Genomic DNA, 16,503 nt, shown 5'->3' on the forward strand with positions numbered 1-16,503 from the left:
GCCTATTCGTATGGATGGGGCAGGTACAGCCATTTTCTCGTTTCGTGCTTTGGGGGGTGACCCCGGGTACTTGGACGGAATTTGGTACCGCCAATGATGCTCGGCCCGCTTCACATCAGGGGGGTAAGTGGTCTCTCTAGACGCCCGGAAACTGTTACAATACGCAGTTCCAACCTTCACGATGGTCTTCGCGGGAGTCCCTAACTCTCACCGATATATGCAGGAGGGAACAGCATATATCAAAGGGCCGAAGGAGGGCTAAGTGTTGTCAGTCAAAGGCAACAACTGCTAAAGGTGTTCTGTTGGTACGATGGCGGCTAGGGTCCGGTGGTACCTCTGTCGTAGGAAACCACCCGGGTGTACCAGGTAAGGGAGGTGCATCCGTTATATATCACCTGACCGAAATGCAGAGCACAAATAAAGAGCAAAAGACAGTCCGTGTAGCCTCGGGTACGGACAGACGGGGTGAGAGTAAAGAGAGTGAGAGTGTTGGTCGACCAAATTGCGAAAATCCAGGCTCCTGTTTGTCAGTATCTGGTGGTAGAAATGAACCCGGATCCGGAGTCCTGGAATACAAAAGTATGGCATGCACAGTATGTGGACATAAGTCCGGAGCTTACAAGCTTCTGGTGGAGCATATGACTCAGAAACACCAAGTGAGAAGTGTGACTTGGCGGTGCCCGAAGTGTTCACGAACTTTCGGCAAGTTGCTGTCGGTAAGTGGGCACTTCCCGCACTGCAAAGGTTCTGGCCCGCAAGGTGTGGCTGAGTCATCCATGGCTCAAGCATCTGGTATGAATGTGAATTTGGTAGAAAGTAGAAAAGATGTTGTTGTTGATATTATGCCAGGAAACTACGAAGGCATCGTAGATGTTGTTAGTGATGTTGGTATGGTAGGAAGCTACAATGAGGTAGGCATCGTAGATGTTGTTGTTAGTAGTTCAAAAGTCCAGGGAGACGTTGGTATTATTGGGACGACGGGTTCTTCGGAACCCACTACCCAAGCCAACGTCAGTGTGGGTGAGGGCCCCATGTTAAAGTGCATTGTTATTGGCTGTGGCAGAGAGTTTACATCTGCGTCGGGTCTGGGACAGCATATGCGACACCAGCACCCGGTCGAACACAACGAGGGTTTTGCGGGAATTAAAAGGGCTAGGTGGTGTGATGATGAACTGAATCGGGTCGCAGAGTTGGAATTTAAACACGGGAAATTGATTAACATAAATCAAGTCATTGCTTCTGAGATGCCTGGCAGGACCGTGGAGGTAATCAAGACGGCCCTTAGGCGACCCGAGTACCTTGAGATATTTGAAGACCTTCTACGTCGGCGTGCCGACCGCAGGGCCCGACTGATATCCCCACAGAAGAAAAGTTACAAAATCAGGGAGTCAACCACCGAAACCCAAACAGATCTCTTTGGAGAGATGGATGCATTATTTTCTTTTTCCCTGGAAAGACTATGTCAATATAAAACGAACAGAAATTAATTAAAAAAACTTTTTCACAAAATAAGTTTTTCAAAGAAAAGTAAAGAACTCCATTAAACAAAAAATTAACAAAAATCAATTAATCTACCAAGCGTGAAACTACCACAAATCAGCATCGATAAATAAATAAAACCCAAAACGAACAGAAATTACAATAAATAACTGAGCCAAACTCAAAACGAGCAGATATTAACATAAGTTGGGCGCAAAACCCCTATGCCTTCCCAAGGCCAGAACAAAATTTGCACTTTACTGAAAAATACAAATGAATGTGCATTGTCAGTTTAATATACATATACTGATATTTAGTAATCAAAATGTTAATACTATTTGATTTATTAAAGTTATAAAAGTAAAAACGTTTATATTTTTTCAGTAAAGTGCAAATTTAAAATGCTAGTGCGGCGTCTAGTCAATTTAATGGAACCCAGCGGGAAATATCTGAACTTCTTAATCGTCGTAAGCCCTATATTTCCTGACAGGCTCACGGACTAAACATTGTTATAGAACATAGTGGAGATTCATATCTTTGGATAGTTTATCATTTAAACGTCGTTGACAAAATATAAGTGTTCTTATCTTCATCTACAAAGCATTTTCCCGCCCTTAAAGGAAATTTTCCTTCAGTTGAAAACAGCCTGAATCCCCGAAACCATTAACTGACTCGATAAACTGCAAGGGCTGAAACCATACAAGCAGTAGCTACTTAGTTTGAAGCAATAGTTTCAGCCGTTGTCAGCAATAGTCGTATAATGTAACCTAGGAGTCGTTTAAATGATGGGATCTCACCCCCAGGCTTTTGTCGTTCGATTCAACCCTGGCAGTATTATCAGAAGCAACAGTAATAGTATGCAAATAATGTCTTTTGATTAGTTAAAAACCTCCCACAAAAATACCTGTAAGTTTCAACATCAAACACCAAAGTCTTCTTTAGATATTGCTGATACACCTTTTTGACGACCTGCATAAATAAGGCGTGATGTGATCCAGCTTACCTTCTTCACTCAAAATCCCCTGAACGTTTCACCTTCATACCCAAAGGCATAGTTGTAATAGCAATCAATTTGAACCAAACTGCTATCTCAGAATTTCTATCGGATGCATTTTGGGAAAAGATGACATGGGGAAGGGGGATATACTCGATTTGTCATGTAATTGGGTAGAAATACATTCAGCCTTAACAGAAACTGATGTGATTGAATTTTCAAAGCTCAAGGCACGTGTTTCCTTTATAAAAAAATTCATATCCTTTCTAGGACATCAGTCACCCCTTTCTTCAAAATACTTTTTTCTTGACTTTAATAGGGTGACATATTTTCTGCCTCGAACGACACTGAGGCACTCGTATCTTCGCCGTTGTTTTGTGAGCGCCAATCGCCAGAGAGTGGAGATAAGCTATGTCAGCTCTTCAACTAATATCGAAATTTATTGCTTTTTCTTCCAAATCTTTATGCATATATTTAGTTTCTTGGTACAACCTTCTAGGCATTGTGAAAAAGATTTTAACCTTTTTTAAAGTTTAAAAATATTATTCTCCAATTTTCCGGCACAATGGGTTTTCTGGACCAAAGTCCTAAAGCATATGAATTTTGAGCGGAGGAGAAATTTTTTGTGGTACCTCCCGTGCTTTTTTCTTGGTGGGGGGATTCATACTAAACAAAGTATTTTTATATTTAAATTTTTGAAGTGATCAGGGACCTCCAAAATGCTGGTCCATTTATGGTATCTTCGGCGCCCTTCCTTCTACTATAAAATCAAATTCAAATTCATCATCTTCTTAGCTCAAGAAAAATTGTTGGGAATTTCCGGCCACTCAGATGGATGTACGAAGTGTTCAGCTGATCAGAGTAAAGGTTTTCAGCCTTTTTTAGAGAGACTGTCCCCCTTAATTTTTTTGGTTCAGAGACCATAAAGTTTGGTCACCTTGGCTAGTCCATTATTTCAGACTTAAAAACTGGGAAGAAACACTTCCAAAAGGGCAATCAATCTGGACGAAAATAACAAAATCAACTTCAACATGTAAAAAAACGCTATTGTAGGGGTTTCAAGATTCTATCCATTAAAATGTACTTTTCATTTTTTTTTCAGATGCATTTCATACAATGTAATAGAATGACTATCTTCTTGGTTAAGCGACACATCAAAGGTCTTTGTCTTGGACCGACCGATTTCGAGGGTTTTACAGCTTCAGGGTTTAGGTAAACATTAAAAAAAATTTCTAGCTAAAAGTTTAGGACAAAATAGGATCTTTTAAGTACAACAAGGCACCACCATCCCCCCCCCCCCCACACACATACTTTTATTTTCTGAAGTTCTTTTTTGCAAGAGACAAACTTAAACCTTTAAATGGGCAATAGTTAAAGAGATAACACTTCTGAAGAAACGTATTAACAAAATATAAGTAGTACCAAGAGATTGCTTATTTTATGCTCCCCTGATTGTCCCATTTATTATGAAGTAACACCCCCCCCCAGGATAGTCCCATATATTCCCACTCTCCCCTCCCCTGATAGTCCAATATATAGCCATAAAAATGTATTTCTCCATTAGTTCAATAATATGCCATACATACTTTGTGAAACAGTTTTGTCAACAGTCTCGAATCTACCTTACTCTTCCATTGAGTAAAAAATTTACCAAAATATTTTTAGGAATTATCTTAAAAAACAGTTAACAATGGAAGGACACATGTTAATCTTATTAATATAATTCTTTTAGATTTTCATATATTCCAGGGCTATATCAGAGAAGCTAAGGCGCAAAGTGGCCATGATATTTGGAAGGAGCATAAAATAAGGATTCTCCACGGTATTGCTTTCATTTTCTTTCAGAAGTTTCCGTCAGATTTTTCCTTTAGAAGCGTAGTATTTCTAGACTGTTACACTTGAATGTTTTCCAGGAAGTTTGGAACCCCGTGTAAAAGCTTTCTTCGGCAAAAAAAGCTTTTTATTTGTTCTTTTCTTATTTGAAGTTTTACTGGGGGACATTTTCTTTGAAGTTGTTCACAAAGAATTTAGAATCCTCAGTAGATATTATCTTATTGGCCAAAGACATCATACAAAAGAAGATTCGACTCCTCGTCTATAATCATTTTTCTATATAAGGGGGAAGGGTTAGACAAATGACTCACCAGCCTGGGGAGGTGCCTCACGAAACGCCTCATTTCTACCTGTAGATGACTCCTGATGTGTAACTCTTGACCTGTTAAAGAATTATACAAATGAGTTGATAAGTTCACAAACCCCATACAGGTTTATTGATTGCTGGTTAAATATCTAAAATAAGATAATTTATATCTTGCTACGCGATGTGCAAAGCAATATGCGGTTACTAAATTCCATTTATTTCGATAGAAATTTCGTAATCATTTTCCTTAGCAAAAAATTGTAGCCTGGACAAACTGCTAATGTTGTTTATATTTCGCAAGAAATGACACCCTTGTCTTGAGTGTATATCCCTCTGTATCACTTCACCCATAATGGTTGGACTTCTAGGACCCGTGGAGATAACACTGTCATCATCTCAAATCCATTCACACCAAAACACAACACCATTGATTTCATCTGTTGCGGTTACTTCTACTTCGGCCAAGTTCGAGTGACTACTCTTATTGTCGAGAGTAAAGCTTAACTCCAAGATGTGTATTGTATCTGTTAGGGCAGTACAGGGGTATTCCCACAATGGGTGAGGCTCTATGGTTTCATCACTTGAGTCAATGGCTTCCTGCAATAAAACAATAAAAATCTATGTTATTTTCTGCAAATGTAAATAGCGACGAAGACCACACAGACTTTTTGTAACAAACAAACACAATTAAAATGAATACTGAAAATTTTGTCAGTTAAATTCTATTCTGTGAATATTTCGGCCCTATGTCCACGTGATGTGAGATGATAAAATAAATATTCCCTAAGTCCCAATTTTAATCATAATATTTCTTTGAATAGGGACTTAGGGGAATATTCATTAAATTCTTTATGTACAGATTTAATTGGAAATGATGTAACAAAATATTTTACTAAACCAATAGACATTAGTAGTGAACCTGTTACAAAGAGGTCTTTAAGGTTTTGCCGCCAAAAAAGCTTGATTAACTTTGAAAGCTTGTATTTAATTATTTTATTTCGTTCGAAGGATTTTATCATCTCACATAACTTTATTTATCAGTCCTGGTTGAAATTCGTTGAAGTAATGATGCTAGGGCTGTTTTAAAGGCTTTTTTGAAATATTTTTAGTTTTAAAGTTCGCATTTTAATGTAAGTTTTTTATATATGTGATACTTTTATGCTGAGAACGGTCCTTGGACATACGATCAAAATATTCACTGAATTGAATTGAAGTCTTGAGAAAATCTACCCTATTGTATTTTAAGTGTGATTGCTTGCTTCAGCAAATGGTTATAGGTGATGTTTTAGTAATGACCAGAGATCTTTTAACGAGATAAATTTTAGCCCCTCAATTTGGCAGAACATATACCAGTAAGTATCAGAAAAGAACAAAACCCAAGTGAAGAACCCCACTTTACCACTATTCAATAAAACCACCCACAGTTTTTTTTATCATGGCTGCCCTCCTAGGGGCATTCTAGTAAAAATCGCACCCCAGGCCAGAGTCCCGAAAAATTTATGTTTAACTAAAAAGAAGAAACAAAATATGATACCCTATTAAATACTGCACAGTCTTATAAATGAAATAAGGACTAATTATTTATTTATTTGTTTAATTTAAACAAATAACGGTAAGCATATACTACTTGTCGTTATAGATTTGGCAAGTATTTCTGAGATGCGTACAACAGCGTGACAATACAAAATCAAAAGTGTCAGCACAACTTGCCCAAAAATAAGCAGCTTATTCTTTTTCTTTATGTGATTACTGTCTTCAGAAGATTCATCAAATACAAACCTTCTCATGGTCACCTTTTACTCAATTCAAATTTATATAAAGGTCTACAGGTATCTAACCCTGTCTGTGAAAAAATTGCATCCATAACAATATTTATTGTTTTCTGAGGTTACACTCTTCGAAAACATAGATACCTCTAGCATCTAAAGTAATGTATTCCCTTCCATACCTAATGAAATATGTTCCTTCCGCTATCTAAGGCTATGAAAAAGCGAAATATTACAAAAACCACATAAAAAAATTATTGCACTCTCATCCCTGGGCTATTCAGCAAACCTATAAATGCGTTTTCGCCATATACTTATTGTGATCCGTTATTTTGAGAATGAATTAGTATAATAATATAAAAAAAATATGTCAAATAAAAAGAAGCTTCAATTTTGATCAAACAAATTTTTCAAAAGTTCAAATAATTAGACTTGATTTAAATCTAACCAGACCAAGTAGGATCTTCATTTTCAAAAGGTTACTCTCTTTGAAAAAGTTTCGTTAAATATAAACATTTTTGCTGCTTTCTACTTCTTCTCAAAAAGTAGTCAAATACACTGGCGAATCAGAATTTCTAATAAGATTTATTGGAGCTTGAGGATTTTGAGGGCTCCTGCTGGTGATCCAGCGCAGAGAGAGATGTGACTCTTTGCCTCCGGTCCAAACGGTCCTGCGCAAGCGTGACTGCTTCTTGGAGATTAATACCGATCATGGAGAGGTACTGGGTAAGGATGTTCCTCCATCTGAACCGGGGTCCTCCAGAGGGGCGCTTCGGTCCATGTTGAGGGGGGGTCAAAATTGAAAAGAATGCTGGCGGGTGCTTTTTCTGGAACGCAAATTAAGTGGCAAAACGACCGTAAAGTTCTTATGGTGAGCTGACGAGAGTTCGGGGTCTGATCCGTTAGTGTCAGCAGTCGGGTGTTTGAGACAAAGTCGTACCACTTGATCTCTTCGATTCGTCTTAGGAAGTTTGTATGGGCCACATCTATGGCATCACGAACAGAAGCAGCTGCCTGCCAAGTTTCAGCACCATAGAGAAGGACTTCCGTTACGGTCGTGTTGTAGATCCGCATTTTTGTTTTTCGGACTTACAATTCAATTGAGCCGTTATCCCAGACGAGAGATACAAGGTAAGTAAAAGACTTGACAACTTCGATACTGTGCCCTAATATGTTGAATGTTGGTGAGTTGTCAGGATTTCCAGCCGGGTCGATGATCATAATTTTTGTTTTCTGCCAGCTAATATGTAGTTTCACTTTCATGGCTTCTTCCGACAGTGTATTAAGAGCTGCCTCGAGTTCAACTGCAGAAGTTCATATAAGGACAATATCTTCTGCGAAGTCGCAATCGGTTATGACTCTCTCGCCATATTTCAGTCCGCATTGGAGCCAATTCGTGGTTCAATCCATGACCTAATCAATCACCGAGTTGAAAAGTTCAGGAGCAGCAACACAGCCTTGCCTTACACCCGTATATATCTGGAATATTGGGCTTCGACGACCATTAACCTGGACGGAGCTTTTTGTACCAGTGTAGAGCGCCTTGAACAGGTGGCAATATTTATCAGGGAATTACGTTAGTTTTAGTATCAGCCAAAAGGACTCACGGTCGATCAAGTCGAAACCTACTTTAAAGTCAACAAATGCAATATATACTAAGTGCTGGAACTCACAGGCTTTCTCGATGACCTGTCGACGAGTGTATATATTGTCGTTCGTGGATCTGCTGGGCATAAACCCTGCTTGCTGAATCCAGCGACACTTGCGACCGAACAGGATACTCTTATCAAGCATGATCATTGTGAATAGTTTGCCAGGCACTGACAGGGGGGTGATTCCTCTGCAATTCGAGCAATCGCTACGGCAACCTTTCCGCTTCCATAGAGGAAGGATTATCCCTACCTTCCATTCTTCAGGTATCAGTTCGGTTGACCAGACGAGGGAGAACAGCATGTGCAGCCAAAGTAGCATTACCAGTCCTCCGCACTTTAGCAGTTCGACGGTGATTCCGCATATTCCTAGTGCCTTGTTGTTCTTCATTCTCCGCAAGGCCTTTAGTATCTCTTCTACCGAGGGAGGATCAGGTTCTGTTAGATTTTTATATGTTTTTTTTCTGAGTGGATGTAGTTAGGTTGGGGTCAACGACGATTCTTTCGGCGTTTAATAGCTTTGCGAAGTGCTCCCTCAAACGATCAAGTTGCGCGATTTCACCTTCTAACATTTCACCACAGAAAGTTTTAACTGCGCCTATCTTTGGTGGTTTCCCATCGCTAAGATCTCTGACAAGCTTGAAAAGCGACATGACGTCACCTTTTCGTGCCGCATCTTTTAGCTTTTCAGCTTTTTTTTATCAACAAATTGTTGTTTTTCAAGCTGAGTAACATTGTTTCTAATCCCATTTAGCCGTCTGTATGAGGGCATATCTCCGGCCCACCGCGTTTTCCGGCGCTGTTCAATGATTTGCAGTGCTTCTTGCGATAGCCAGGGCATCTTTGAATACATCATACGACCAACGGTATTAGTGGCAACCTCTAGTACACATTTTTTATAAGTCTGCCAGGACGTGTCCGGGTCAACAAGTGTATCCAGGCATTCAAACCTATTCTGAATTTCAACTGAGTACTTTTGGTGGAAAGCTTCAATTTTTAGTTTCTGGATGTCTGAATTTGGATGGTGCCGTTCTGAAGGCTAGGCTTTAAAACGCAAGCGGAAGTCCACAGAAACTAATCGATGGTCTGTATTCCCTATCTCAGCACCGCGATATGTTCTATAATCAGTGATGAGCGCCATCTTCGGTTGAGCATGATACAGTCAATCATCTTCCGCGTTCGCCCATCGTTGCTATACCATGTTGGCTTATGGATGTCTTTCCTGTCAAACAGGGTGTTGGTAATGACCGATTCGTGCATAGCGCACAGCTGGAGGGGCCCATTTTCATTCAGCGAGTTAGAGGTAACCGGTCCAACTAAAGATTTAAAAGCTCCGCTGGGGTTTGATACAGTTACATTGAAATCGCCCGCCACGGCCAAAACCTCGTGAAGGGACATCCAGGATAAAGCAGATGTCAGAGCTGAGTAGAAATTGTCTTTTTCGACCTCTGGGGAGACATTCATTGGTACTTAGCACACAGTATCCAAAATCGTAACATGCTTGTAGTTGAAGCGAGCAGCGAGTAGTCTAACGGATATTTGGTTCTGGGATATGAGGCGTTTGTTTTCCGTATTATTTATGAGCAGGCCTACACCGCTGCTTCTACTGAAGGTTTTCCCTGACCAAATCATCCAGTTACGTACACTTGGGATTTCTTCATAGCCTGTTCCCGTCAAATGTGTTTCTTTAATTCCAAGTATATTAATCCCACATCTTAACTTCTCCATCCCTAAAAAGTCTTTGGATCCCGGCTTATTCATGGTTAAAACCTTCCAGGTGGCTATTCTCAACCCACCTTGGTCAACAAGGTTCGAAGGATGTCAAGGGACGTGCCGAGGTAGTAATTAATTAAAACCAATAAGATCTGAGGCTTGAGTTTCATTTTTTTTCATTGCAATTATTTTCAGGAGGAGGGTCGCAAGCCCAACCGTCCCTAGGCCTGGGTTCCGATTAAGAAACACTAGAGTGGGTTCCACCCGCACCCATGAAATTGGGACGGCCCTATTCGGAGCAACTAGTTAGGGGTTTAAGCCTCATATCCAGTGGCACGTGGTCAGCAAACAAAGTTTGCATCCCTCCGGACGAGTTCCGTTCACCACCGTTGTCGACTATTCACCAAAGTTGCCTTTGGCAACTAATTAAATACGGTTTATCCAGTAATTTGCAGTTGCCCCACAAGACCAATAAGGCTTGGGACTAACTAACACTGGTATTTAAAAAGAAACAAAAACAAGGAAAAAGATAAAAAGAGGAAAAATTAAATAAGCAATTAAAGCAAATATATACTAATATAAAATCAGCTAAATATGCAATTAAATTAGAAGCGTCCATAATGTCCTAACCTTATACTATGTGGAAATTGTATACACAATTTCCATTTCTTATCCGCCAAAATGTTTCTGTACTATCAAATTATCTGCATTTTTTCAGGACCGTGTCGGTGTATAAATTTTAAATTATTAGTTCGCGCTGTATTACTAAAAATTACGGGTAATGTGGTGAGTGGTGGGGGGGGGGGGAGGGGGGATTAAGCTGAAGTATACTCAATATCTGATCAATACATAGTTAAAATCAAGCTCAATTGTAATTAAATACCACAAATATCTAACTATCCTATGCGTCCGAAGCTTACGGACACCCCCAAAAAAATAAATAGACCCGATCGATAAAAAAATTATGATAATTAGATCAACAAATATGCAACTATTAACATCCTTGACTAAGGTTTTCTTCCATGTCCGAGTCCTGACTGCTTCGGGAGGATTTCTCCAAAACTAAGCACATTCTAAGAATTATTTGAAAATAACATAAACTATACAATTGTGAAAAAGAGCTTAAACTCAACCAACTCGTTCCCATATAGACTTCATGTTAAAACTTTATTGCAGATACGTCGGCTACTTTGTCTTAGCAGTATTTAGAAGAGAAAATTTAATTGTTTCCACTCTGGGTAGGCCTAATACAAAAGCGTTAAACTCCCAAATAATTACTCCCCAATAAATAAAGTATAAACATTGAAATCGATCATAACTTGCCAAATAGACATTATAAAAAAAAAACCTCCCCAATTTTCCTCCCCAATAATTGACTCCAGAAATCACAGTGCTCGTTAATAAACAAAATAAGACTATACTAAATAAAACCATAATAAACATCGATGAGCCATTAGGAACCCCACAGAAAATGTTCAAGTGGCAATTTTTAAGAGGTCATTATAAAATAAAAGCAGTCATTTATAAGGAAAAAACCTGCAGATCCCGCTTTGGAAGGACCCGATATAAGTAAACCTTTAAGATTTAAAATTTGAGTAACGTGTTAACTTTTCGTGTTAACAAATTACCTTCATTAGGAGGAGTTATAATCTGCTAAACAGAAACGATTTATTTACATGATCATGTCTTAACATGTATAGATCCACTCGCTACAAAAGTCCAATATAATCTAAAACTTTTACTTCAATCTGACTTTCGTCTCTCTCGGCCCACCAGGGAACGAGAGGAATTTATTCCCTTAAATAATTTATACTGAAAAACATTCGGTCCGGGTCGTCCAGTTTCCTCCGGAAACCGGACTAAAACCGGAGGAATTCCAGAGGAAAACATCTAACAAAAGGTTCGGGTCAAATATTTTCACGTGAGACGGGGCAATTGTGACTGTTTTAAATACTTTTTTGTGAAATAAATATCTTAAATAATGTTGAAAAATCAAAAACTTTAATATTTGAAATAATTTAAATATTTGAAGCTACCAATACTTTAAATATATAAAAAATACTAAACAACAATTCGTATATAGAAAATCCATATTTTTGTTTTATAATACCTGTTTGAATCTTATAGAAGTTATGATTGATTTCAAAATCCATATTGCATTTACACTTTGTTTTTATTATTATTAGTAAATCTTCAAATGTATAATTTCTTTTGTATATTAATAGTTTATTCAAACTCCAAAGCTTAAAACAAATAATATTATAATACTTCACAAACTTAAAATAAATACTTCACATAAATATATTCATTCAGAATACCTTAAAACAAACAATAGGTTAAAAGCTTAAAACCAACCATACTTTAAATAAGTAACAACGCTTTTGTTAAAACAAATATAACAAAACGAAATTATAAAATGAAGGTAAGATAAATGAAGCTTTAAATGCAATACATAAAAGTTTTGTCGTGTAATTTTTTACTTAAAGTGAATTGATTTTTCATCTCCGCTTTGACCAAAAAATCCTTACGTACCTCTGACGTCCTTATGTGTCTGACTTTCGAAGTCAAAACATTCGGTCCGGGTCGTCCGATTTCCGGAGGAAATAACATTTAACAAAAGGTTCGGGTCAAATATCTTCACGTGAGACGGGGCAATTGTGACTGTTTCAAATACTTTTGGTGAAATAAATATTTTAAATAATGTTGAAAATTCAAAAACTTTAATATTTAAAATAATTTAAATATTTGAAGCTACCAATACTTTAAATATATAAAGATACTAAACAATAATTCTCTTGTAGAAAATTCATGTTTTTTTATAATTAATACCTGTTTGAATCTTATACAAGTTATGATTGATTTCAAAATTCATATTGCGTTTACACTTTGTTTTTATTATTATCATTAAATCTTCTTATTATTAAATCATTTCTTTAAAGGAGTAAATAAAAGAATATTTTTTTTTTAGTTCTGGTTCCTTTCTTCAACAATTGTAACAGAGAACAATAAAACTGAGTTTTCTTCCTTTTTAGTTTTCCCTTAGTTTTTAGATAATTTAGTATTGCTACTGATATAAGTCACTGCATACGTAACCAAAATATCTAGTATTTTTTTTGAAATTTATCACAGTCTATTAAAAGGATTTTATCCCTATTTGAACTTTTATTTACCTTTGGTTTTTCCTTTTTTTTCCTTTAGTTTTCCTTCCATTTTCAATTTTTATAGAGGTAACAATCATCACGTGTCTGACTTTGGAAATTCAGATACGTCATAAACATATCCAAATTTAGAGAGGAATAAGACAAAACTGAAAAAAGTGTACTTGTATGTTATAGCGCCTATGTTAAGTTCTTCATCCGTTGACGCACTGTAGAACAGGTTTCTTCGTTAGTTTCTTTCAGCTTCGAGTGCGAAAAACAAAGTCAAGCGACAGAATAGATGTGAAATACATAATTTAGGCTATCTAATTACACATTAGGGGGGGGGACGTAAGGTATTGGGACAGTGTGAAGTTAGAAAACAATTCTTACTTCATAATATGCAGAATAATTGTACCTAACACATTTTGCATTCTTTCCCACCAATCCCACCCCTAATGGGCAAATACATAGCCCATATTTGTTTCTAAAGTATTATATTTTCATCATATTTTTTTACATTTAATCGGGATTAGTCAGGCAAACAGGTTCTACTTAGATGAAAAACTTAACATAGGCACTATAACATATAAGTACCGAACAAATTTACCTGAACGAGATCATCAAAATGTTTCATGGAAAATCCGCAGGTTTCTACAATAGGCGTTTGAATCTTATGCAAGTCATGAAAATGAACACCCAGGCCTTTTATTTTGACGCAGCTGGGTAGTATCTTCGTTCCAGGGTCTAAGAAAGATTTTATCTTCTTTATTTCCATCCAAAAATATAGGTGGTCCCATGGTAAAACTGAGTTCTCAAAAAAAGGTTTTGCCATGACAAAATTAATCTATAAAAAAATCGAGCTTATTAAGAACAGCACATAATTTTAGTCATTAATTTAGGGGTGGACGGGGGTAGTTAAAAAAATATCTCAGAGGTATTGTAAAAACGTCTTTTTTAAAGGGTTTGTAAAAGGGTCTTCTTTCTACTAAATTTTTTTAAAAGCAAGATTAGTTCAAGAAATTTAGTTGAATTTAATCAATTCAGGACCTAAAAAAGTATGTATCTACTTTTTTCGAAAAGTCCACAAAATAGGGTTAGCAATGATAAGAGTAATCTGTAAAAGGGCATTTGATATATTATCAGATTAAACAGCTAATTTTGTCTCAAAGTAACAGCAACATTTAAAGTCAAAACGAACAGAAAGTCTTCTGTATAAAATAGGGACTAGTCAAGCTGGAAACCTGAAAATTTGGGCTTAACAGTTTTAGAGTTGGATGTATTTTTATACATAACTAAAAAAATATTTGATAATAGCCTATAATTAATTACAACTAATGACTGATTCAATATAAAATTTATCAATGGTCAATATTTATGAAGATCGAAATTAGCAAAATTTATGCAGAATAGTTTTGGAGCCAGATATATGGTTATTACATAACTAAAATAAATTGATTATTCATTATAATCAGGTATAATGGATTAAATTTATAATTAGGAATAAAACATAACTTGATATTTTTTAGAATGGTCGTGAATATAAAAATCTTAAATAATACATTAACACAGAACAAAAACAGGAAATTTAGTTTCAGCTTTAGGTAAGTAACAAGTGCAAGAGGCCCAAAAGGCCAAAGCAATGACCGATTGAAGCCAGGGTATATTTCAGAGGGTCAGAGGCACGAGCGACTGACCAAAGGGTATGGGTAACTTACCAAAAGATTGGGAACTGACGCTAATGTCGTCAAAAACACTTTCAATACAATCTAGCGTTTGGCGACAATTCGTATTTTTTCAGTGTAATAATAAGAATAATTATTTAGTGTAATTTGTAAAATTAGGGTAGCAATAAGTGTTTGATCTCATAAAGAGGATTAAAGAGCTTTAAAAAAGAGCCAATTTTGTTAAGCTTAACAGCGAAACATACTGAAGGAGGTGACAAAAAGACTCTGTAGCGGGTCTTTTCGAAGAAAGTACTTCTTTTGCTAGTTTTTATTAAAAATTAAAATTAAAAATTTTCTTCATCATTTTCTGTATATTATACTGATCCTTATTGATATGGTATATATGTGTGATTACTTTGACGCTATAATCTATACAATCAAAAATTGTTAGAGACTTAGCCATATTTGCTTCTGGTAAGGGTATATAATCGTAAGCCTATCCTCAAATGATAGATCAGTTACATCCAAATTCTCATCTTTTTTTCCTCTTTTTTATTCAAAGACATGATTGCATGCAAAGACATTGCATGCAAAGTTCATAAGACTTTTTGAGATTTCATTATATTTTGTAAGCATATCAAAAAAAAGGAGTAATTGTCAACAATCCTCGTCGTTCGTGTCAGACCTTGTAAACAGTCATCAAGCTACACGTCAATTTTAACCTTAAAAATAGTAATTGTAGGCAATCCTCGTCGTTCGTGTCAGTCCTTGTCAAAAGTCATAAAATATAGTCGTCAATTTTAAAGTTAAAATAAGTAATTGTTGTCAATCCTCGTCGTTCGTGTTTGTCCTTGTCAACAGTCATCATTACTAGTCGTCAATTTTAAAATTAAAAAAAGTACTTTTCGTCAATACTGGCAGTTATTGTCAGTCATTGTCAACAGTCATCAATTATAAAGCTAAAAATATTAATTGTAGTCAATCCTCATCGTTCGTGTCGGTCCTTGTCAACAGTATTCAATTCTAGTCGTCAATTTTAACATTAAAAAAGTCATTTTTATCAATCTTCGTCGTTCGTGTCAGTCCTTGTCAACAGTCATCAATGCTAGTCGTCAATTTTGAAATTAAAAACAGTAATTATCGTCAGTTTAAAAATTAAAAAAAAACAATTGTAATTAATCCTCGTCGTTTGTGTCAGTACGTTTAAAAATTCAACAATTATAGTCGTAAATTTTAAAGTTAAAAAGAGTAATTGTACTCAATCCTCGTCGTTCGTGTCGCTCCTTGTCAACAGTTATCAATGCTAGTGATCAATTTTAAAATTGAAAAAAGTTATTGTCGTTAATCCTCGTCGTTTGTGTCAGTACTTGTCAACAGTAATAAATTCTAGTCGTCAATTTTAAAGTTAAAAAGAGTAATTGTACTAAATCCTTGTTATTCGCGTTGCTCCTTGTCAACAGTTATCAATGCGAGTGATCAATTTTAAAATTAAAAACAGTAATTGTCGTCAATCCTCGTCGTTCGTGTCAGTCCTTGTCAACAGTCATCAATTCTAGTCGTCGATTTAAAGTTAAAAAGAGTAATTGTAGTCAATCCTGGTCGTTCGTGTCGATCCTTGTCAACAGTCATGAATGCTAGTCGCCAATTTTAAAATTAAAAACAGTAATTGTCGTTAATCCTCGTCGTTAATATCAATTGTCATCAATCCTTAAAAGAAAGAGAGAAAAATAACCTTTTTATCAAAGCCTCTTTCCGGAAACGTGTCAATTGATCCTGATAAGATGATAATATTGTTTTGAAGTCCATTGCTCTCAGGATACCTTTCGATGACTCTTCGGCACATTTGATTTGTTTCAATTGCTATAACGGTTGCTCCAAGTTTGGGTGCAATGAGAGAGAGCCAGCTACCGTCCCCAAAGCTCAAAACCGTTGCCCCGGGAAATAGATAGCGCTTTAGA

At 36.6% G+C, this 16,503-nt stretch overlaps 1 protein-coding gene across 1 annotated transcript; it reads right to left on the reverse strand.

The window, feature by feature from the left end:
• Positions 1-4,953: 4,953 nt before the first annotated feature.
• Positions 4,954-16,497, reverse strand: LOC148944681 (protein arginine N-methyltransferase 7-like). Its single transcript, XM_089100384.1, has 3 exons — positions 16,278-16,497; positions 13,489-13,725; positions 4,954-5,210 (listed from the first exon to the last, which is right to left on the reverse strand). The coding sequence occupies exons 1-3, from the start codon at positions 16,386-16,388 to the stop codon at positions 5,010-5,012; spliced, it is 549 nt and encodes a 182-aa protein (XP_088956510.1). The 5' UTR covers positions 16,389-16,497; the 3' UTR covers positions 4,954-5,009.
• Positions 16,498-16,503: the final 6 nt, after the last annotated feature.

Source organism: Artemia sp. Qi Xiang Cuo, chromosome 14, assembly GCF_049724085.1.
Source record: "Artemia sp. Qi Xiang Cuo chromosome 14, ASM4972408v1, whole genome shotgun sequence".
In the NCBI taxonomy this organism is placed as follows: domain Eukaryota; kingdom Metazoa; phylum Arthropoda; class Branchiopoda; order Anostraca; family Artemiidae; genus Artemia; species Artemia sp. Qi Xiang Cuo.